At 55.7% G+C, this 21,225-nt stretch overlaps 3 protein-coding genes across 3 annotated transcripts; 1 reads left to right on the top strand and 2 right to left on the bottom strand.

Moving 5' to 3' along the window:
• Positions 1-7,966: 7,966 nt before the first annotated feature.
• BESB_014650 (uncharacterized protein) lies at positions 7,967-9,058 on the bottom strand (the record flags this gene model as incomplete). The annotated part of the gene is made up of 1 exon (XM_029360194.1): positions 7,967-9,058. One exon carries the CDS (start codon positions 9,056-9,058, stop codon positions 7,967-7,969), a length of 1,092 nt encoding a protein of 363 aa, XP_029216861.1.
• Positions 9,059-11,137: 2,079 nt separating this feature from the next.
• Positions 11,138-20,368, bottom strand: BESB_014640 (DEAD/DEAH box helicase domain-containing protein; the record flags this gene model as incomplete). Its single annotated transcript, XM_029360193.1, has 13 exons — positions 11,138-11,481; positions 12,033-12,114; positions 12,531-12,796; positions 13,299-13,653; positions 13,913-14,225; positions 15,363-15,442; positions 15,874-16,060; positions 16,188-16,419; positions 16,842-17,049; positions 17,486-17,634; positions 18,413-18,573; positions 18,851-18,969; positions 19,799-20,368. 13 exons carry the CDS (start codon positions 20,366-20,368, stop codon positions 11,138-11,140), a joined length of 3,066 nt encoding a protein of 1,021 aa, XP_029216860.1.
• Positions 20,369-20,475: 107 nt separating this feature from the next.
• Positions 20,476-20,715, top strand: BESB_014630 (uncharacterized protein; the record flags this gene model as incomplete). Its single annotated transcript, XM_029360192.1, has 1 exon — positions 20,476-20,715. The coding sequence occupies one exon, from the start codon at positions 20,476-20,478 to the stop codon at positions 20,713-20,715; it is 240 nt and encodes a 79-aa protein (XP_029216859.1).
• Positions 20,716-21,225: the final 510 nt, after the last annotated feature.

Below are 21,225 nucleotides of genomic sequence, written 5' to 3'. Positions count from 1 at the left end.
CGGCTTGCAAGCGGTGGGCTCGGGTCACGGCATCCCACGGGGTAAAAACATGTAAGTCGGCGAAACACAGGCGGCATCGCCTAAAAGAAGAGTCATGCGTAATGCTGGCGAGTGGAAAAACACAGACTGGGGTCACACTGGTCATACATACGCGCGTGGAAAGAGCTTGACTCAGCCTACAGCGAAACACTACAGAGTCATGACGTACGCGCAAACGGACAGCAGGGCTCTCTAAAAGCTGCTTCGGCTTAAGGGAATATTGACAGAGTTGTGTGATACCTGACATGAATATATCATGCTCCACTTCTACTATGTGAAACACGTTAGCTCTCGTCGTCCCCGAGTCTCACGTCACGGCTGCTGTAATCCAGAAAAAACCCAACGGTGTCCTTGCCAGAATGAAGTTAACAGGTAGCTCCACCTGCAAAACGACTACTTCCCGACGTCTGGACAGCGCGATGTGCCGCCTGGGCTTTTGCGGTGCATTGCCTTCCGCTGTTGATTGCACCTCTGCAAGCACGGATCCATGCTTCTATCACCCAGCATGTGTACTAGTACGCTCCAGCGCATCTTCTCTTCACCCGCCACTTCGTTCGTGGCTCTAATGCATGCTGCTCTGGGAGTCTTTGGTTACCCCGCCTCAATGCTCCCGTTCATCCACGAGAAGTGACCACCGATGTTAGCATCCTGCAGGCGATAAGAAGCTCCAAACAGCGGTCGAACGTTGCTCACGACACCTCACTGCTGAAAAGAAAATTTGACGTAGACGCTCTGAGTCGGGCAGACGAGTGCATGACAGCTTATTTCTGTGGTGTACCGCGAAATGATGCCTGCAGCAGTATGTCCACATCGTGTGAAGTCAACGCACACTGTATGTGGCGTGGAGTGTTGTGCGCACTTGGCGACTTGCAATCGCAAAGGCTAGTGCTTGAAAAAATTAACGGGTGTGTGCAGAGCCTCTCGCTGCTCAAAATCGGAACCAGTCATACGAGTATATTACAGCTGTCCTGCCCCACAGCTGTCTTCCCCCAGATCTGTCTGAGGACAATGATATGCATTTTTATGGAGACTAATCGGCCGAAAGACATCCGAAAATGTACCACCAAATTCTCTGTCTCTTGGAAGTTGCCTTCGTATTCCCATCACAGCGTTGTTCTTACACGGGTGCCGTGCTCCCTGGAAGCTTGCTACTTCACAGTGGAACAAAAAAAAGTCAAAGAAATATCAGATGCGGGAACCTTCCCCATGCGTTAGTACTGAGCTCGCGACGCGTGGAACACAGAAACTTGATGGCCGCGGCCCCTCTACGGCCCAGCATACAAGCACCAATTTGCTAGTTTGGTATATAATTCTTAAAAACAACGGATTGCCGAGCACTTTACAACACGAATCATATTAAATACGATTGCAAAATGAATCAGGGAAAGGACGTTCGCTTCAGTTCCAACACACTCTCAGATATTTATGAAAATGACGCTCTCTCATCGTTACCAACTAATAACTTCACGCACAGTCCCCGGAAGTGGAAAATGACACTAATGCGCATCTGTCAGTGTAAAAAGCACAGGCATTGACAGAGTAGTGTAGCATGCAGATGAACTCGAAGACATCTCCTGTTTGAATGTGACACTTCTCTCATGGTCTCGGGCCACTTCCAAGGCATGGTCTACATCCCTAAGCGAAGACGTACAATATCAGTGTCAGCAGGAACACCTAACCCCACAAGGGTCACCTGGTGGCCATTAAACAAAATTTTATAAATGACGAAGACCGGAACAGCACACACCTCTTCGACGCGAAATGTTTTCATTTTGCTCTCTGGTGGCCTCCGTTCTGCTCCGTTTCCTCGGGCAGCTCCTTTGCCTGTAAGTCTCTTCTGCAGGCTCGTCCGTGTAAATTTGCATCTGGTTGCTATTTCTGTCCCTCAGCTGCGGACTTGAAATTGAGGGCGCAGTCTGCGCGAGAGAAAAGAAACCATACGAGAGGCGAAATGGCGAGTGAAAGAGTACGAGGAGGCCAGCGGGCGAGGCAGAGAAACAGAGGAAGGAAGGGAACTGGAGCGTCACAAACGCAGTACATAGGGAACGAACAAAAAGCGGGGAGGACTCACACGCTGTTTCGAGGGGAAAAACGAAAAACGGTCCGTTATGCTAATAATGACTCGGCGGAGTAGGACTGCCAAAGTCGAGGCAAGGAGCACCAGAGAAGTGGACCTCCGGAACTATCTGCGGATGGGACAGGACAGGGTGGGGTGAGATTCTGCGAAAATCTATAACAATATTGCCGTCAGGCGAATCATCGGAAAAGCCAAAACATTTGAACTGCGGATGTCACATACGGGAATGAAGGATTCAGCCCAGGATTATGGTGCATCAAGGGAACAGCAGATCACCGGTAAAATGTGCACGGCTGTAGACGCTGTGGAGGGTCATTCAAAAAGCAAATGTTTGATAAAGGTTCCACGATCATTTACGTTCCATGACTACAATCAACGAGGGAGCACGGGACAGGAGCAGGAATGCAGGTGACGACCGCTGTTGCCATCGTTTGTGCAGCTACACAGATTCAGAACTGTGGGCCGAGACTACTGACATGAGAACAGGCGTCGTAAGCCTTTGTCTTCCGTAAGGCGGCGGAGGCACGTGTCCCCTCCGCAACCCCTGCGTGGCGGATTCGGCAGCGGGGACCAGTTCCTGAGGCTGGGCTCAGGCGTTTGTTTCTTCGATTCAGCTTCCTTGGCAGCCCCGGGTCCGTCGGTGCAGATGACTTGAAGGCCTTGCACTTCTTTGGCGCAACTGCTGGATTGGGAACATCCGATTTCTTCTTTTCAGACGCCCTGGGTCCTCGGACGTCTGTGGCTCAACAGTGGGCTCGGACGTCTCGAATTCCTTCAGTTCAATAGTCTTGCTGACCGTAAGTTGCTTACGTGGCGCTGGTAGTTACGAACCTTGGCGTCTCTATTCCGCTTCAGCGGGCTGTGACGCTTTACAGTAGCGCCACCGCCTGGGGCTGCTCCCACAGAATCTTCGGGCTGTCTCACCTGAGTAGGCACGGCTGTAGAAAGGGATGTCGCCGACTCCGGTTTCGCCTCTGTATCCGACCTTCGGCTTCACGGCTTCGGCTGATTTTGCCATGAGATCATCGAGGCTGCGGGCACGTGCTGCTTGTCTGTGGCTTCTGAAGCGCGGGCCGCGTGTATGAGGGTGGCGAGCGCTGCAGTTTCCACTTGTGGAACGTACTCTTCGGCGAATTTGGGCCCGAACTGCACGAACAAGTGCGCATGGTGGATCCTTCTTGCTTCATCTGCTCGCTTGCCGCGCTCGCGCCCAGAATAGCATCAAGGCAGGGAATAGGACTCTCCACAGTATCTGCCACGTCATGTGGGGGCAGGACAGTTCTGCCGGAAGGGCTATGTTCGACAGCATCGATAACTTCAAGGGCAGGGCTGACGTCAGAGGTGGGGCTGACTAGCAGGCACCTCTTGACTGTCCACAAGCCTCAGAAGATCGGCGACGTCGGCGACGTGAGCGGGTCAACAGATTAATCCTCGCCTGTCGACAGCGTCATGTACCAAAAGACCGCCACAAGGCCAATGGAAACAAGTGTGGCCACGAGCAAGGGTTTCGTCAATTCTGCTCCTCCAATTGGTATTCGGGCTCTTTTGAAGGCTCGGGTGCTGGTAGAGAAGGCGCCGGCCGTGGTGACTCAGCAACGGGCGCCACAAGAGCGGGCTGGACGGGTGCTAGGGCTGGGCGAGGCTCTCACCGCCGTTTCCTGGGCGTTTTTGGGAGGCTTGCCGGCCAACCTGGCAGTCACAAACGGTGCTCTCAGGACACAGAGCACCGCAGGAATCAAAAGCGCCTTCGACTGACACGGCCCGGTGCTCCCAGTGACTGGAGAAGAGTGTTGTGTGGGAGCGGCTAGAAGGAGCGCTGCTTGTGCGCGGCTCAGTCCTGTCGCCTATCCCCTCCTCTGTGGCCACCTCATCTCCATGCTCAGACACCTGAGAAGCGCTGCTTTCTGCGTCACCTTCTTCAACTACATACGGGATTAGCTCATTTCCATTTCGTACTATCTCTTGGTGCAGTACTAGCTACTATATGTGGCTTTATCTTCTATAGCAGAGATATGTTCGGAGATGGTCAGAGGCATTCTGGGCCAACTCCAACGTGTGCGCGGCCAGAGCCACCGGGCGGTAAGACGCTGACGCCACGTTCGCTCTGACGGCCAGCAAAAAAGGGCGGAGAGAAGACCTAGCGCCGCGTCGGCGCACACTGTACAGCAGTGGGAACGGGAACACTTCATCTTGAGTGCACCTCATAATGGGGAAGAAATCGTAAACAATAAGAAGAAACTAGTCGACAGAGGCGCCCAACGCGCATGCGCGGAGCCGGTGACCAGGACCCTTGCCTCGACAATTCTGGAGTTAGAAATTTAAAGGCGGAAAAAAAGGCGTGGAGCCTGAAGAACAACGGAAACGTGGTGTGCCGAAGGGGACGGGGGGCGCGGAACGCGGTGGTAAGGGGTCCTGGGCCAGAGCACACGCGGTCGCTTATCGGCACAAAAGCTGTATCCTCGTGCCCGGGAGCAGTCCGCACCAGCAAAAGTGTGCGCTGTTCCTCCACAGCGCCCAGCCTTGCCTTGGCTGGTTACCGAAGTCTTCAGATTGTCTCCCTCGCACGTTGGCTGTTGTGGATTGGCACCACCTTGCCTTCCTACTTTTCGGCGTTCTTTCACCTCAAACGTGTTCGAGGAGCGCGACAGAAAAGCCGGCTTCAAGCACGGAGGGAAGGATAAATAGCTTGACACTCATTCCAGCCCCCATGCTCAGTTTCATCTTGCGACAAAAAAGAAACAAAGTGATCCCCCATCCGCTCGCGCACGTGCGTTTTCGTCCATGCCACCAGCATCCCCAGGGTTACACACGCACGCTCGATCTGTGTACCGAAGAAAACTCAAGCCGCACAGCCTTCGAATCGACTATGCGAGTTTTACCACGCTTCTTTCGCACCACCTTGAACTCGGCATGCCACCGACGAGGTGCTGCGTTCATGTCGCGCCACGTATTGAAGATTAGCCAGGATGTATGCAAATACATACTACATTCCGCATTGGTGTTCACAATTCCCCTCCTGATCATCTCAGCAGAGCAACACCCGCACAGCGGGCATCTCTCTCCTTTGCAGAGATGTCCGCTGTGCGTCTCCCTATATTGTATGTCATCCTCGCTTCTCGATGTCCTCCGATGCTGCTGGCGTGCTAGTGTCACTCTTGGAAGTGTCGTCTTCATTATCTTTGCGTTCGTAGATTGTATCCGTCCAGCGTTTTTCGACGAGAGCGTATATTCGGTTGGTACATGTGGCGGAGCACTGGCTATATCAGTTTATATTTGAGAGCTCTGCCTCTCGCTGCGAGACTCAGCTCTGGATGCCTAGTTCGTAGCGTCTGCTTTGTCATTATCGACTACAAGCTAGCGGTTCTCGAACACTTTCGCTTTTCCCTATCTGCCTCGTTGGAAAGGGTAGCGTTTTCGATATTGGCAGTGTCTGTTTCACGTCGCTGTGACATTGAGAACAGAGACGCAGAAACCGCACAACATACATTTTCGAACCACCAGAAATGGGGTGCAAGAGGGAGAGAGACACCAGCTAAAACGCGCAGGCTGCTCTACAGGAGAAAAGTCTACGCGCGTAGAAGACGAAACAGTGGGACGAAGTAGTTTGGCTGTGCTGTCGAAATCCGCAGGGGTTAGTTGCGGCGCGGCTAGGCACTCCCCTGCCGTGCTCTCAATTCCTTCAAAACGTCTCAGTGGGATGCTCGCCAGTCTCGAGGTGGGCAGCGCATGGTTAAACGACCTGAAAGAAAACAAGAGAGAAGTTGGAGAAAGGGAGAAAGTCATACGAGGGAGAAATGCAGCAATAGGCGTCGAGGAGTCTACATCTAGAGAATGGGTACGAAGAGTGAGAACGCGGGTTGACAAGCAAAGCGAGCAGTGGTCTCACCCTGCAACAGGTGCAGGCACGCATATCAATCAAGATATGCCAGTAAGTACAGGCAAAGGCACAACGATGTTGCTGTCCGCAACTGCCGATTCTACCAGATATCGACTTTTCTCTCCACCTCGCAATGTGTATTCGCGTGCCCCTCGCATGATGGCAGGGCACTGCACCGCGTTGATCCTCATTACTACCGCCACCACCTTTTCAACAACAGGTGGTCGCCGCACCTCTGCAGTCTGTGTATGTTCCTCACCCGTGTGTGTAAATGTTTTTACTCTCTGTTTCTGCGACATCTCTGCTCTCCCAGGTTTTCTCTACCTGCTTCACCATGTAGTCATTAAGAACATTTTGCTAGATATGTGCTATTGCCACGCACGTTGATCAGGTTGATTGGACAAAGACGGCCAAGCTTTGCTGCCTCGATGTCGACGCCACAAATTATATCCCGTCCGTAGACACCTTGCGGCTGCTATAGTACTTCATGATTCCAACTTGGAAATTGGGGAATATCGAGCGATTGGCCGTCCGAGTTCCATACACGTAGCTCTCTGTGCTTCAACGCCCAACTCCCTTGTGGGCTGGTTCGAAGCGACGAACTCAGTGAAGCGGTGCCTATTTTTCGTTTCCTAAAACTTGCTCGTCTCCTGTAGAGGCCGTGGGCACCCAGCAAATATACACCAGGGGTCTCGTGCCTTTTTCGAGTCGCACTGTGATCCCTTTCTAACGCGAGAAGGAACATAGAAGCCACTAGTAGGAAAGAGACGAAATGCTAGAAAGACGGGAAATAAGCCGTGAAAAACCGCCCATTGAAGAAACAGTCGTATACATGAAGAGAGACAGTCTTGCGGCGAGCGCGACGCTTCCACAGGGACACACGATGATTAGACCTTTCCGCTCTCCTGCTGGTTTTGCTGGAGCGCGGGAAAAACTCCAAACCAACGGCGTTCAGTTTCTAGCTTGCGAGAGTCGATTGCTCTTTGAACGCCAGCTGTCATTCATCACCATAGGTGGCAGCCGATCTCACTCGACCCTTCACCCGTAGTCTGTCATGTATGGGGAACAGGATTTCCACGCGCTGGGGAGACTCTGCTGTAGCTGTCGGTCTCCCGTCTCCCCTTCGCTTGCTCGTCCTCTTCATGCTGCGCCTTCTCCTCTTTTGCTCGTCGAAATCCCCTTGTTCCGTCCCACGATGCGTCTCTTCTTTTTAAATCTACTGCGACACCACGTCGAGCAATGGATCGGAGACAGCCCCGGACAGTTCTCGCGCCGCCGCTAGGTAGGAGACGCCGAACGCTGTTCTCTTCAGGTGGTGACTCTCCCATCCCTCTGCGCTTCTTTTTCCGTGTTAGATTCAGCTCCCAGCGCTTCTCGCCAACAGGACTGTCCTCGGTCTTCGCAGGGGTTCCGCGAAGGGCAGTGACAGGGCCGCAGCGATCCCCCCTCGACCATCTATCTCACGGTTGCTTATCGCCTCCGCTGCTTCCTTCTTCCTGTTGCCTCGTTGCACCTTCCCGGCCTCCCCTGACTTCCAGTTCTTTTCAGGTACACTGCCGAACGCGTGTAGAGGGCCGTTCAGCGGCTGCCGCCAGGATGGAGCAGCCTCCGAGAGGAGAAACGTTGCCTCTGGGAAAACAGCCGCTGACTGGTGAGAACCATAGTATCATATGGTTCGCACTGAACCGTCATTTTTCCCCTAGGGAAGCCATTCTGTGATGTGCTCGTTGTGCAGCTCCTCAGCATGCAACTCGCTTGGGACATGCTCAGTCTGCTGCGTGTTCCTCTGCACGTGAGGCGGTACCACATTTCCGCGCCGCTCCCTCTCCGGTGGCGCTTCGCATCTCGTGAAGATGAGCTCGCGGATTTGGTTGTTGCTCAAGAGAACCCCGAGGGACGCAGCTGTCACTTACGACGCCCAGTCCGTATACGATGGCAGTGTGCTCGTCTAGCAGCACGCACCACGATGGACCCTACTCCCCCTCTCGGTGGCTACCGCCTGGGCGATTGACCATGCGTTCGGGAACGACACGCGCTGCATCGGGTCCTACCATATCAAGGGCAATCTTCGTGCGTTGACTGACAGGAGCTTCGGACATCTCAAGCTCTGCAGGCCGAGCAGTGGGAGGCAGGACTCCTACAGCCACCTCGTCGACGACGGAAGGCGGGTGTTCGACAGCCTCCTGGTCAACTGAGGGCAAGACATCCGCAGACTCCTGGTCACCTGGGGGTAAGACCTCCGTAGGCTCCTTGTCAACTGCAGATGTGAGTTTCTCGAGATCCCGAGAAGGCACGATACCTGGAGAAGATGAACAATAACGAGAAGAGATAAACAGAAAAGCCAGACCAACCAGAGCGGAAGACACCAGCATAATATTTTTTTTGTACTGCTCCACCGCCGCTGCAGCCTCTGCCGCAGGCAAGAGCGTAGAGAGGAGAGGAGGCGCGGCAGGCGCCTGACGCACTGCCGGTGCCGGAGGCACCCCCGTAGCCGGACCTTCCTCAGGTTCTAGACCCTCGGGAACAGGCGTCTCCGGGGAAGGGTCGGCGACCTCTCCAGATTCCGGACTCTCGGGAAGAGGAGACTCCGGGGTAGGGTCGGCGACCTCTTCGGATTCCGAACTCTCGGAAACAGGCGTCTCCGGTATACGGTCAGCCAACTCCTCAACCGCCTTTCCCTCAGGCTTGCCTGCAGAGGTGTGGTAGCCAAACAGAGCTCCAGCGACAGACAGAAGCAACGCCGGAATCAACAAAGCCTTCGACAGCGCTCTCTTATTGCGCCGAGTGGAGCGGCGACCCGACCGACTCCGGTTCAAACGCTCATCGCTTGGTCCCTGCCTGCCATCCGTGCCTGAGGCCTCTTCTCCGGCAATCGGCGACGCCTCGACGACATCGTCCCCTTCTTCGAACAACACCGACCCAAAAGGCTGTGCGCTCGAATCCGCCGCAGCAGAAGCCACGAGCGCCGAAGGGATATCGCCGTCCAAATAATCCAAAAGAGTATAGAATGCACAGAACACGACGCCAGCGCACAATGCGAGGGGGGGTACACGGACCCCCTTCATTGTGAGATACGTTCAAGCCGGCGGGAACAGCTTTCAAAAAATTACAAGGAAACGTGCTCTCGGCAGAGGCACAACACTCGCGCACGTGTGGTGCAGGGAAACCGGAGAACCCACGGCGCACCGCCCCCAGGCCTTGTAAATAATGCTGGACCGACTAATAAAAGGTTTACGGACAACTCCACCCAGAAGAGCGACCGCCAGCACGCAGCCTTCTGAAGCAGAACGAAGAAGGCATCGACGTTGAGCGGCTAAAAAAGAAGATTCTCGAAAGAAAAAATATGAGGACAGATAGCACGCCGCAGGGGTTTGTTGGTAGAGGGTGGGGGAGGGGTTGGGGGAGGGGGGACTGCTCCCGGGGGATCTGGGGCCTGAGCCAACAAACCAATTCGAGCCGAGTACTCATGGTCGCACCACAAATCCTCGCCGCGGTGCGGGCTCGATCGTTTCTCGTGTGCAACGCGCCACTCCGTTCTGTTAGTGCCTTTGTCGCCGCGCCTTCTCACGCCGCTGCCGTATGACCACTTCCTACTCATACGTCTTGCTATATATCTAATCTAGCGAGAGGGAGCGAAGCCAAGGCTGCTAGACACTTGTCCCCTCCCCTGTCGCTCTCCCTGGCGGCGACACGAGTAGCTCCCTCGCACTCGTCGCAGGGCTCGACCTGCTGGTTTTCAGGGAGAAACGCACGTCGACGTAGAGCTGGGTCTGTCGCTGGAACGACGGGTGATCTCAGAGTTTTGAACAAGGGTTTTTCGTTCCACCTCTACTAGCAGCGCGTGCACGTCGACGTAGAGCTGGGTCTGTCGCTGGAACGACGGGTGATCTCAGAGTTTTGAACAAAGGTTTTTCGTTCCATCTCTACTAGCAGCGCGTGCACGTCGACGTAGAGCTGGGTCTGTCGCTGGAACGACGGGTGATCTCAGAGTTTTGAACAAGGGTTTTTCGTTCCATCTCTACTAGCAGCGCGTGCATATCCCTAATGTCGCCCTTTGATACCCTAGAAGGCGAGACGAAAGGTAGAAACACGAACCGAAAGCGCAGAGACTTGCCACAGAAAAGATCAAACCCGGACGGAGGCGTACACTCAGATGCGACACGCAGAAGAAGCAGACTGGGCAAAAAGGAAGACAGTTTCTGCCCGAAGACCATGTCGCGTGACGCTGATGCAGGGACGCTCAAAGCTGAGACCAGAGACGCTTTCCGCTCTCCTGTAGGGTTTGCTGGAGCGCGGGAACATCTGCAAACCAGCTGAGACCAGAGACGCTTTCAGCTCTCCTGTAGGGTTTGCTGGAGCGCGGGAACATCTGGAAACCAGCGTCGCTTTGTTTCTGGCTTGCGAGACTCAACGTCTTCAACATCTCCGCTGCCTTCACTTCTCTTCATGAGTTCGCAGCTTTAAGCCAGTAGAGAGCCGTTCAGTGGCTGCCGCCGGGCTGGAGCAGCAGGATACAGCAGCCCTCCGGAGGGAGAAACGTTGCCTCGCGACTGGGTGGAAGGCAGCCTCTGACTGGTGCACACGATATTGTCTCGTGATTCACACTGAACCCTCACGCCTCCCCTAGAGAAGCCGTTCTGTGTTGTTCTCCGCGTTTGGCTCGTCGTTGCCAGCGGCAGAAAGCCAGCCAGTGTCTTCGTCCATTTGCTATGCCCGGTGTCTTCAGACACCGAACGCAGATACCCCGAAAACGGCCCGAAGGAAAAAAAGAACCAGACACCGAGTTCCATAGCTGCGTTCAGTTGGTGCTCGTCCCCTGGTCGCTCATGAAACCTCATGGAGGGCGAGAAACAGTGGCACCCGCCATAGGCCGGCATGCGGTATGTCTCGTGCATGCAGTTTCAATTGCGAAGTCTCAGATGGGGAAACAAGTGGCGAACTCTGGCGGTGATGAAGGTGCACCGCAGACACACAAGGCGGTAGCGTTCGTGTACGACGCGCTGAAACGGGGCACGGTGTTGACAGAGAGCTGGCTAGGCGCCGCAGTTGCGCGAACGATCGATTGATGTAGGTGTGAGAGAAGGATATGGGGCACAAGACGTGCATGAGAAAAGAAGTACAATGGAAAAGGCACTGAGACAGCGTTAGCTCCTGTTCCCTTCAAGAACCCGCAGAGCACGTGCCTCCAAATCTGCCTCATCCGTCGCTTCCTGAGCATCTTCACCCCCTTTCGAGAAATGACCGTCAAGTCGGCGCCGTTTGGCCCCGCCCTTCTGCTGTCTCTCGCCACCAAACTCAGGCTTTCTTCTTGTGCTTGTTGCTGATACTTCGCGTTTTTCCCGTTCTTCTGCTTCACTCGAGACAGCTGACGACGAGGGAGACACCTGACTGCCTCCCTCTCCCGTTTCTCTCTCCTCCTCATCTTCCTCGTCTGCCCGCTGCGCGTTTCGGAGATCCAGCATCGCCTCAGCTCCCAGGCCGCTGCGTTCTGCATGCACAACACAAACTGGGGAGCAAAAGCGTTGTGCGGGGGGCTTTGAATTGAATCACTAGAATGCAGTCCACGCGTTGTACATCGCGTCTCTAACAAAGAACGCCTGACTGGAACAGCGAAAGAGAGAGAAGGTCTCGAGCTGTGTGATCGGCATCCGCCCGCACGGTACTGCGCTCAATAGTCAAAACCCTGCACTCCGCTCCGAAGAAGGGGAAAAAACCTAAAACCCGCGCCATGCCGGCATGCAGCGCACCAGCATACAACCTGAGCGCTTTAAAATGGCACGCAGAGGACAACAGCTGTCGCGTTCCCGGAAGACGAGACATCACGCCTCCATTTTCCCTTGCGCGACTCTCCGCAGCAGCGCCTCGTTTCGCCGTTGCGCCGGGCGCGCGGCGCGTATGCTTCTACATGCGTCGAACCCTTTGCAGCCTCACGGTCGTAGCCAGCTCCCGCCGCCCGGCCGTAGGTCGGCCCCTTTCCCACGCTTGCTTCATCTTGCTTTGCCATCTTGTCGAGCCGAAGTTGCCTCAACGGCTTCTCACCTGCAGCCTCCGCCTGGCGCCGCGCTCGCTCTTTCTGCCGCTGGCGCGTGTGCCGCTCCTGGATACGCTTCCGGTTCCTCTCCTGACACACCACAAAGAAGACGTGCAAGCGGCCCAAGTCACCGCGGACAATCGAAAAGTGCTTCAGCGAAGGAGCACCACAGACAGCAGCGAACACGTGCGGAGAGGGTTAGCCAGAAGGGACGCAAGCGAAGGAGGCAAACGCGAAACACGCAGACAAGACACCGCGAGAAGAGGCCGCAGAGTGAGGGGTAGACGGAACAAAGGGAAACGAGCAAATCAGCGCTCCCAGGAAAACAGTGTACCCAGCCTCCAGCCAAGCACAACCACTGTGGGTCTCTCGGTGGCAACTAGCTCACCGTCCTCGGTGTTCCCTGGTTTTTTGTTGACGTCCTTCACTCTTCTCAGCTGCGGTGCACGCTACCGCTTCCCCTTTCTCACTTCCCACGATATTCTCTTGCTTCCGAATCCGCGTACCTTGTCCCCTTGCTGCGCTTCCAGGACTTTCAGGCGCATCTTCTGCAGGAACGCAGCCCGCCCCGCCGCGGAGGGCAAACCTGAGTCGTTTTCTCCCTCTTCTCCACGTGAGTCTGCCTCGGTTTCTTTGGCTCGCTCTTCTGTCGCCTCCTCTTCATCTTCGTCTTCCTGAAAGAACACATGGCTCTGCTGCATAGACGCTACGGCCAAACCTTTCACCTTCGCCGTGCCGTCCTTTCTGAAGCGTAGCCGCTCACGCTGGAACCCTACTCGCATAAAGAAACCGCGGAAGAAGGAATAGGCAACAAGTGAACTGTGCAGCACGATGCAAACTCAGAGTAGCGCTTGGACACTTCAGCGTGGCTGTACAGAGCGACGGACACTCCGCACCACACGCGACCGCAGTATACTTCCGCAACACGAATCTATTTACTTCTCCGCCGCTCGACAAGCCGAGCACACTTCGGTTTTTTCTCTTGTTCGCGAGGATCTGGAATACAAGAACTCACGGCAGCCATGTGCGAGCATGTGCGGGCGCCCTCGTCGGGCTCCGAGGCCGCGCCCGTCGTACTCAAACTTGAGCATGCATCCCCCGTTGTCCTCTTGGTGCAACACAGAGTTTCGGTATCACGCGAGTGGAGGTCTTCTGTTCCTAAAGAGCATGTATTTGCCGCTTCTCGTGCCCTCAACCGTAAACCAGTTTAACAGCGAGATGCCCGAACTCATGCGCGCACCGCCACAAGGAAATCCATGCCTGCGTCTCTGTACCTGGCTTCCTGATAAGCTGTTCATGAAGCAGGCGCCCATTCTCGTTTTTATCAAAGACAGCTTCTTCCTTTTCACCGGATCCCATTTTCAGACGGAGGAAGCCCACGTCGTCAAGTCTCTCGCTTTCTTCCCCGTCTTCTTCGCCTTCGTCATCCAACACGCTGTGTCCACGCTCGCATGCGCTTGTCACCCTCGCATCTGCACACTTCTCACGCCTCAGAGGTTTTCCACACTCTGGCGTGCCTGGCGTCCCTGCGTGTGCACCGCCGTCCAAGCTGCACTGCACCGTCTCTGTCTCCGCCGACGCAGCCAGACGGCGGGCTTCCTTGTCGGCCTTCTTTTGACGGATTTTCTCCTAAAAAGTGGGGAAGCAGAACGCAACTCATTCCGCGCAAACACTCAACCGCAGCGGCGTGCCTCCGGTGCACCTCTCGCCCTCGATGAGATACAAAGGCAAACGAAGACGGTCGCACGAAACACTCGCACGAAACGTGAAACCCGAAACGCGTGGGTGTCTTTTGCCCGTAGAGCCGTTTTGTGGTCCCGTATACTCTCCGTCGCTACCCCCGAAGAAGACCTGTGTTTCGAGGCTGCCCGAAGCACCTGCACCTTACCTTGAGTCTGTCCAGCTTTGAGAGATTTTTCTTTTTTTTCATCTCCGTTACTGCGACAGCTCCGCCCGTGCAGACGGGGTCACCTGCTTCGCATTCGCCGCCGCGTTCTGTGTCTGAGACCTTGTGCCTCGCCTTCCCTTCTTCCGCAGCGAGGACTGTTACACTCGGAGGCAGAGACAAGCCGTAGCCGTTGGCGAGGGCCGTCAGCGGCTTCGCCTCCGTGGGAAGGTTGAACACGGACTTGTCGGGCATCAGGGCGATGCAACGGAGATAGCTCGCGAGAGCTTGCTGCGCGAGAAACTTGAGGGCCGTGCTGCGTGCACAGAAACGGCGCAGACACGGCGATCGCGATCGCACTCAGTCCGTCGCGTGCTTCGCCGGAACGGAAAAATAACGTCGCCCCAGAGCGCTTCTCCTGGCGCCGAAACAAATGCACTTGACCCTCCTCTACGGCGGCAACCAGGGACGATGCCTGCGACTACTCACTCAGAGAACGAGCCCACCAGCAGGAAACCAACGCAACTCTCCAGCGAAAGAAACGGAGGCGGACGAACAGAGCAGCGATAAATAGACACGAACACGGGGAACAAATCGGCCGCGACGGGCGGAAGTGAGGAGGGAGAGGCAATGCAGAGTCTGCCCAGAGGAGGCGGGCACTGAGACAGCCGAAAACGGGGACGGACCCGCGCAAGGGCGCTCCACTCAGAACCAAATCTCCCACCACCAACAGGGAGAGGGCTCGAGCGTTCGACACGCTTACTAGCAAACGAATACTGACACTGGGGGCGACAGGACAGGTACGCGTCTCAGGACATAGCTCGCTACGATACTCGCTACGACGGAAGGCGTAGGTAGACCTATACACGCATGTACGATGAAGGCTAGACGCGACTCCGTTGTGATACAAGCGATGTGGGTTGAGGTAAGAAGGCACCTTGTGGGGCTGGGCCCCCGCCCCAGCATCAACTCGTCTTCTAATTCTACACAGACCAAAGATGCGTGAGACATGCGTGCGGTGGAAATGGTACTAATGACAAGCGCTGCAAAACTTTGGAAGCGCCCCTCAGTTACCTCTGGAGCTAAGACCCCCAAAGGCGGAATAACGGAGGATGCACTGTCCAAGAAAACCACTACCACTGTCAGTTCTAACCTGTGCACCGAGTCACTAACACAAACCCGAAGTCCCGGACTTCGAACGCCGCATGCTGGCAGAGCTGCAGCGAAGAGGAGCGACTCAGACTTTAGGCGAGGACGAAAGGGGACGAGGGGTGACGAAAGCACGAAGAAATACACAGCAGAGCCGAGCGAGCATCGACGCCACGGACGAGCAGCGCTGCAGGCTTGAGAAAACCTGGCATCTACGCGCGGCGCGGGCGGCGAGCGAGAACACGAGAGAGGTAGCACAGCAAGCAGAGACATCTACCCCAGGCAGTCGCCCACACGGACTCACTTTTCTGCCAGAATTGACTGGAGTTTGTTTTCAATACGAACTGCCTTCTTGGGATTCATGAAAAGTTGCTTCATCTCGATCTGCAGCATCAAAAAGAGAAAAACACGAGGCGGGGGGAGCGGGGGATTGATCGAGCACTGTTCGCAGTGAAAATAGCTCCTCGCAGAGATAGACCACAGGAGTAATACAGCACTACAACGACCAACAACTCTAATACAGCCGAGAGCGTGGAGAGACGCGCAGCGTCAGGCGACGCATCAAAGATCGTGAAAAACAACTGACACCAAATTCACCGCGATCCACCATTGACCGCTCTCCCTCCCCCTCGCTCTCTCAGCCTCAGCAACCCTGTCGTTATCAAGCCACACAGATTTCTGCGTTGATTTAGAAATAAATGTGTTTCACATCCCTGGGCGGGGAAGGGGGGTGGGGGAGGGGGGGGGGGGGGAGAGGCGCCCAAGAAAAGGCTTTTCGCTCCGTTCATCAGGGCACTCTTCCAGCGGTCGCTCACCTTTTTCTCGTGTAGCCGCTCGACGAACTTGACTTCCGAAGGTAGCACCATGAGGAGAGCTTGCCCTTTCCGCTGCATTCGGGCAGTGCGTCCCACTCGATGAATATAGGTCTCAATGCTGTCGGGACAGTCGAGTTGTACGACAAAGTCCACTCCGTTTTTTTTCGCGTTCTTCCTCATCGCGTTCCTTCCCTCCTGCGCCTCGCCTGAAGGCACCTCCGCGCTTCGCCTCAGCATGCGTTTTAGCCAGGCTCTCCGCACCGCAGCCCTTTCGCGCGTCGCCGCCTTCCGCGGCCTCTTCATCGCGCTCAAACACATCTCCCTCCGCGTTCCCCTCTTGCCTCGCAGCTCCCTTCCCCTTCGCCGCAGGCCCTGGGGTGCGCCGGCTCTTGGTCGAGGCGAACGAAAGCTGCGTGAAATCGATCCCGCGCGACGCCAAGTCCGTGCTAATGAGGCAACACGCCCCTGGGCGGTCGACGAAAGACTGGAACACTTCCAGACGCTTCTGCTGCTTCTGGCGCCCGTGGAGGTAGAGCAGACCCGGACCTGCAGTGCAGAGACCCCCGACTCAGGCGGTGTGCGCTGATCGACCACTGGGCAGCGGCACGAAACTGTGTGCGTCCCTGAGCTCACGCGGGACGTGGAGGCGCTTGGGACACGAAACGGAGCTCATACCGCAGATACACATGCACGAGCACGCGTCTGTCGACGCAGACACACGCACTTGCTGGCAATCAAACGCAAACATATATATATGCATGCACAAATATATCATCAGGTAAATGACTACGGCGCGGTTGCAGCCGGTACGCGCTGTCGACGCCAGGAGCCCATGTAGCATCCGCAGCGACGGTCTCGTTATAAAGGGACGCCGGGACCTCCTGAAGCAATGCGGAGCCAACTGGACCCCTGGCGTCTCAAACAAGCCCCCTCTTCACCGACTGCGAGCCTGAGTGGCGGGTGCATACCGGGTTTGAGAATGCGAAAGATTTCGTAGAGGAACCGCGTTTGTTTGCAGCTCGAGACGAAGACGAGGATCTTCTTGGCACTGTGCGTCCTGAGGAACGAAAACAACGCGCTCAGTTTGTGCTGAGCGGGGACCACGACGTAGCTCTGCCGCAGCGTCAGCGGCGTCGCGGTCAGCCCTGCGTCGACGGAAATGCGTTCAGCGTCAGGCTGAAACACAGACAGCGCCAGCAAGCAGGAAATACGTGGCACAGGAAACACTAGGAGAGGAGGAGAACCGGGAGACGCAGACGGTGCGCCGGAGGATAACGAACACGCTGTAGCGAACAAACCGCAGACGAAGAAATGCAGCGCAGGCGCTGGGCGAACAAGAGCGATACGAAGCCGAACGAGGAACTAGGTCTGCCTGCCGCCCAGGAGGCGCAAGAGAGCGAGGACGCTGAGGGTCGGGTCAAGGACGGACGAGGACAAGCGAAAGTGGGTACGGAGGACGACACAGGACACTTTCGAGAGACAAAGAGAATAATAAGGGACAGCATGAAGGATATCAGCCCGCGAAGCAAGTGCAAGGCAGTGTATAGAGATATGCGGCGAATCAGGGGACCAAAACGACACTGCACAGGAGAACACTCAAGAAGCAACTCACTAAGGCCGCGAGAGCAGCTAGGCGCTTGACAGCACTCTTGAGCGTTGCAGAGAAAAGCAGAGACTGCCGAGAGGACGGAAGCTGGCTGAGGATGAGCCGGGTCGTCTCCAAGAACCCCATGTCCACAAGGCGATCTGCTTCATCGATCACTGAAAAATGAAGAAAAAGCAACGCAGACGACACAGAAACAATGAACACGAAAACGCCTCTGGCAGCCGAACTCTAAAGAAAAGACAAATACGTAGAAAGCGACGAGGAAGCACGGAAAACGCACCCAGTTCGACGACCAAATAGATTGTAGGGCGACAAAAGCAACGAACACGAGGCCGGAGACCTGCCAGCAAGCCCCGCTACGACTTGCGAGTAGGAAGATCTTCCAGTGCACGGAAAAAAGCGAACCCCGCCCTACACGACAGAGACGGGAAGGCAGAACTGAGCACCAGGCGACAGCGAAGAGACCTCACGCCTCCGAAGCAGAAAGCCCACGATCGCGGAGGAAGGCGATTCCGCGCTGCAGGCCGCAGGAGCTACGCTACCGCGTCACTTCGAAAGCACTCGGCCTTCCAGCAAAACAGGGGGAGACCCCAGAGACGAGAGAGAAAGCGTGGGTGCCGGCGTGAACGCGTAAATTCATCTGAAGTCGCGAATCTGTCTCTGTGAACGCCGATTTGGGTTACGACGTGGACCAGCGCCCCCTCGATTTTGTGGACCCGCGCGGAAGGCATATGCATATATGTATATATATTTACGCATGTATCTGTTTGTACATATATATATATATATATATATACATATACATATAAACAAGAACATGTGTATGTAAATATGTAGGTATGTTTGCATATAAATATTTCTTATATCCACATGTATGTACATCGGTATATGCAGAGTAACGTGTGCGTGCCTGCTGGTGTTCAACACACGTACCGAGAATCTTCAGGTTGCTGGCTTCCCACAAATGCGACTCGTCCATGTGCTGGAGGACGCGCCCGGGAGTCCCAACGATGATGTTCAACACGTTCACGCACTGCGCCTCGGCGCTCACGCTCTTGCCTCCAATCAGGCAGCCGGCCGAAAACTCGTGGTGCCTGCGACGCAGCAGACCGGACGAGGAATGCACAGAAATGTCGACGCTGAAGCGACCGCTGCCTGCGCGCTGCATGCAACCCGCTGGTTCGCTGCTACTGAACGATCTCGCGCCCCACACCGCAACGAGCCGCACATTGGTGGGTTCAGTTACCCCTGTATAGTTTCGAAGATTAAAACTCCAGTCTCTTTCCACTGTACGAGTCACAGACTTCGCGTGCGGAGGACGACTCAACTCTCCCCACAACCCCTCCGCGAAAAGCAAAACGACGCACGCACCGGCCTACTAGTTTGAAAACGTCGAAAATTTGCACAGCCAACTCGCGCGTTGGCGCGAGGACGAGAGCGGCCAAGCCGTCGATGTTGCTCACGCAGTGTCTGTAAAGACACTCCAGAACCTGTGAAGACGCGCAGAAACCGCAAGAGAACGCAGGTGTGGCGGAAAACAAAGGCTCTGCAGTCGCCCAGCGAGGGGCGCGCAGACGTCCCTTCCCCTTCACCCCTGCCTCCCCCCCTCCCCGGGGAAACACAGGAGACGCTCCAAGCCACATACGAGGCGGGTGTGGGGCGGGAAGGACAAAGCGGAAACCGACGGTGGCATTGGTGCCAACGAACTGAAGGCATCGGTAGGCGAGCAGCTGGCTGCACTGACTGCCAACACAGAGGAGCCACAGGCAACTGCAGGAACCCGGCGCACGTGCCTCGCAGTGCGAGGGTGTGAGGAGGCGCCCCCAGAGACTGAGAAGGCAGACTTCATGCCGAAAGGTGAGCAAACCCAAGACCCAGGCTCATGGCAGAAACACCGTATCCGCACGCGGCAGAGCAGTCTATTTGCGCGGACGAGAGACCAAGAAACCATGAACATCGGCAGCCCGTCGCGCCTCCCACAGCATAAAAGCAATGAAGCAAGTGAGGAGAAATGTCACCGAGCATGCGCTCCAAGTACTCCTACATATAAATAGATATATATACATAGGGTTTACCCTAACCCGAAACATTTTACATATATATATACATATATACACATACGGTACTGTACCCTGTAACCACATGAGCGTGCACATCGCAGACAAATTGTCTCCTTAAGAACGAAAGCCCGTGAAAAGGAAGATATACACATCTACGCTCCCGCGTGTGTGTGTGCTTGTCCACAGGCTACAGACAACCAAAGACATATAAAAATATACATATATATAAGGGTAGACGCTCAGACGGCGGGTCGCTTACGGGAATGACGAAGCACAGAGTTTTGCCACTGCCCGTCTTTGCTTCGCCGAGGACATCTGCGCCTCTCAGGGCGTGCGGGATGGCGCGGGCTTGGATGGAGCTGAGCAGACGGAGTCCAGCGTCTCGAAGGCCGCGGCGCGTGTACTGACTGAGAGGCAAATCGGAGAAGAAGAAGCGAGAGAGCGTGGGCGTCGCCCCGGCGCCGGCGGCGGACGGCGGGCTGTCTGCAGCCTCTTGAGGCGGCGCGTCGTCGCCTTTCGCTGCCTCCCGGCTCGGGGCGGCTGAAGAAGACTCGGACGCTGCCGCTGCGCAAGAGGCCGCTGAGGCAGCCTCAGCGGACGCGAGAGAAGACTGGAGAAGGGGCGGCTGCCACGTCAGACCGGGCAGAGGCATCTCAACGCAGATGCGGTCTTCGAGTTCACGAATTTCCTGCTGTTCTCTCTGACGGAGCTTGAGGGAGGACACGGAGGACTTCTCGTCTCTTCTGCCTTTGCTTTTTTTCATCTTTTTCCCGCCGCCGCGCGAAGAGGCCGTGGCCTTCCTCCTGTCTCGCTCCCGCTGAGCGCCCATGTTGACCTCCGCAGCCTTTGCGAGTCGCCGTAAAAAAGCGTAAGGGGTGCCGCCAGGCAACGCGATCCAAGAAACTGACTGCGCCGTCAAAATGGGCAAGCAGCCAGATGTCACAAACCCGACCAGACAACGGGCAAGCTGGCGACCGGCGCTCCTGGGGTGCCCTCAAGGAGAAAAGAGAGACGCACGAGCAGGGAAGCAGGACGGACGTTGAACGGATGCTCTCAGCGAAAAAAGAAACGGACAAAAAGGGGCCGAGAAGGAAGAAGAACTGGACGCAAAAGTTAAGGAGGACGAACCGAGAAGCTGTGGACAGCGGCCGGCAGATCAACGAGACACGGCCCTAGCGACAAAGTACGAGACAATTTGCGAGTGAATAGACGCAGCAGATCTTCTCCTTGTAATGGAAACACGCTGTGGACGAACAACACATAAAGCGCGATACGAGAAAGGTTCCTCCGCTGAAGCTGACTGAATGCGCCAGGCTGACTCAACTGCCGCAGCAGAGAGCATGCAAATGGAACACGCAAAAACGCGGGGCTTCCGTGGCTTGGCAAAACTCCCGGCCACCTGACCCCAACAAAATCGCAAGAAGGGAGAGAGAAACCCAGTTTTTTAGATTTCGGGCGTCTTTTGACTTGAAGAATCGAAGCCCCACAAAGCGATTGCAGCGCTGGTTAACGACGTTTAAAAAGCAGCACCATCTGCGGCTTTGTCGCTGCATGCAGAGGATTTTTTCTACTAATGCGCGCGCTCAAAGCAGGGCTCAAGAGAGATGAGAACTGACAGGAGGCACACCCATGAGGCTAACTCGTATTTTCATAAAAATCGACTCTTCGTTTCGCATGCGAGCCAAG

Source organism: Besnoitia besnoiti, chromosome IX, assembly GCF_002563875.1.
Source record: "Besnoitia besnoiti strain Bb-Ger1 chromosome IX, whole genome shotgun sequence".
NCBI lineage: Eukaryota > Apicomplexa > Conoidasida > Eucoccidiorida > Sarcocystidae > Besnoitia > Besnoitia besnoiti.
This window is presented reverse-complemented; position numbering and strand designations above follow the sequence as displayed.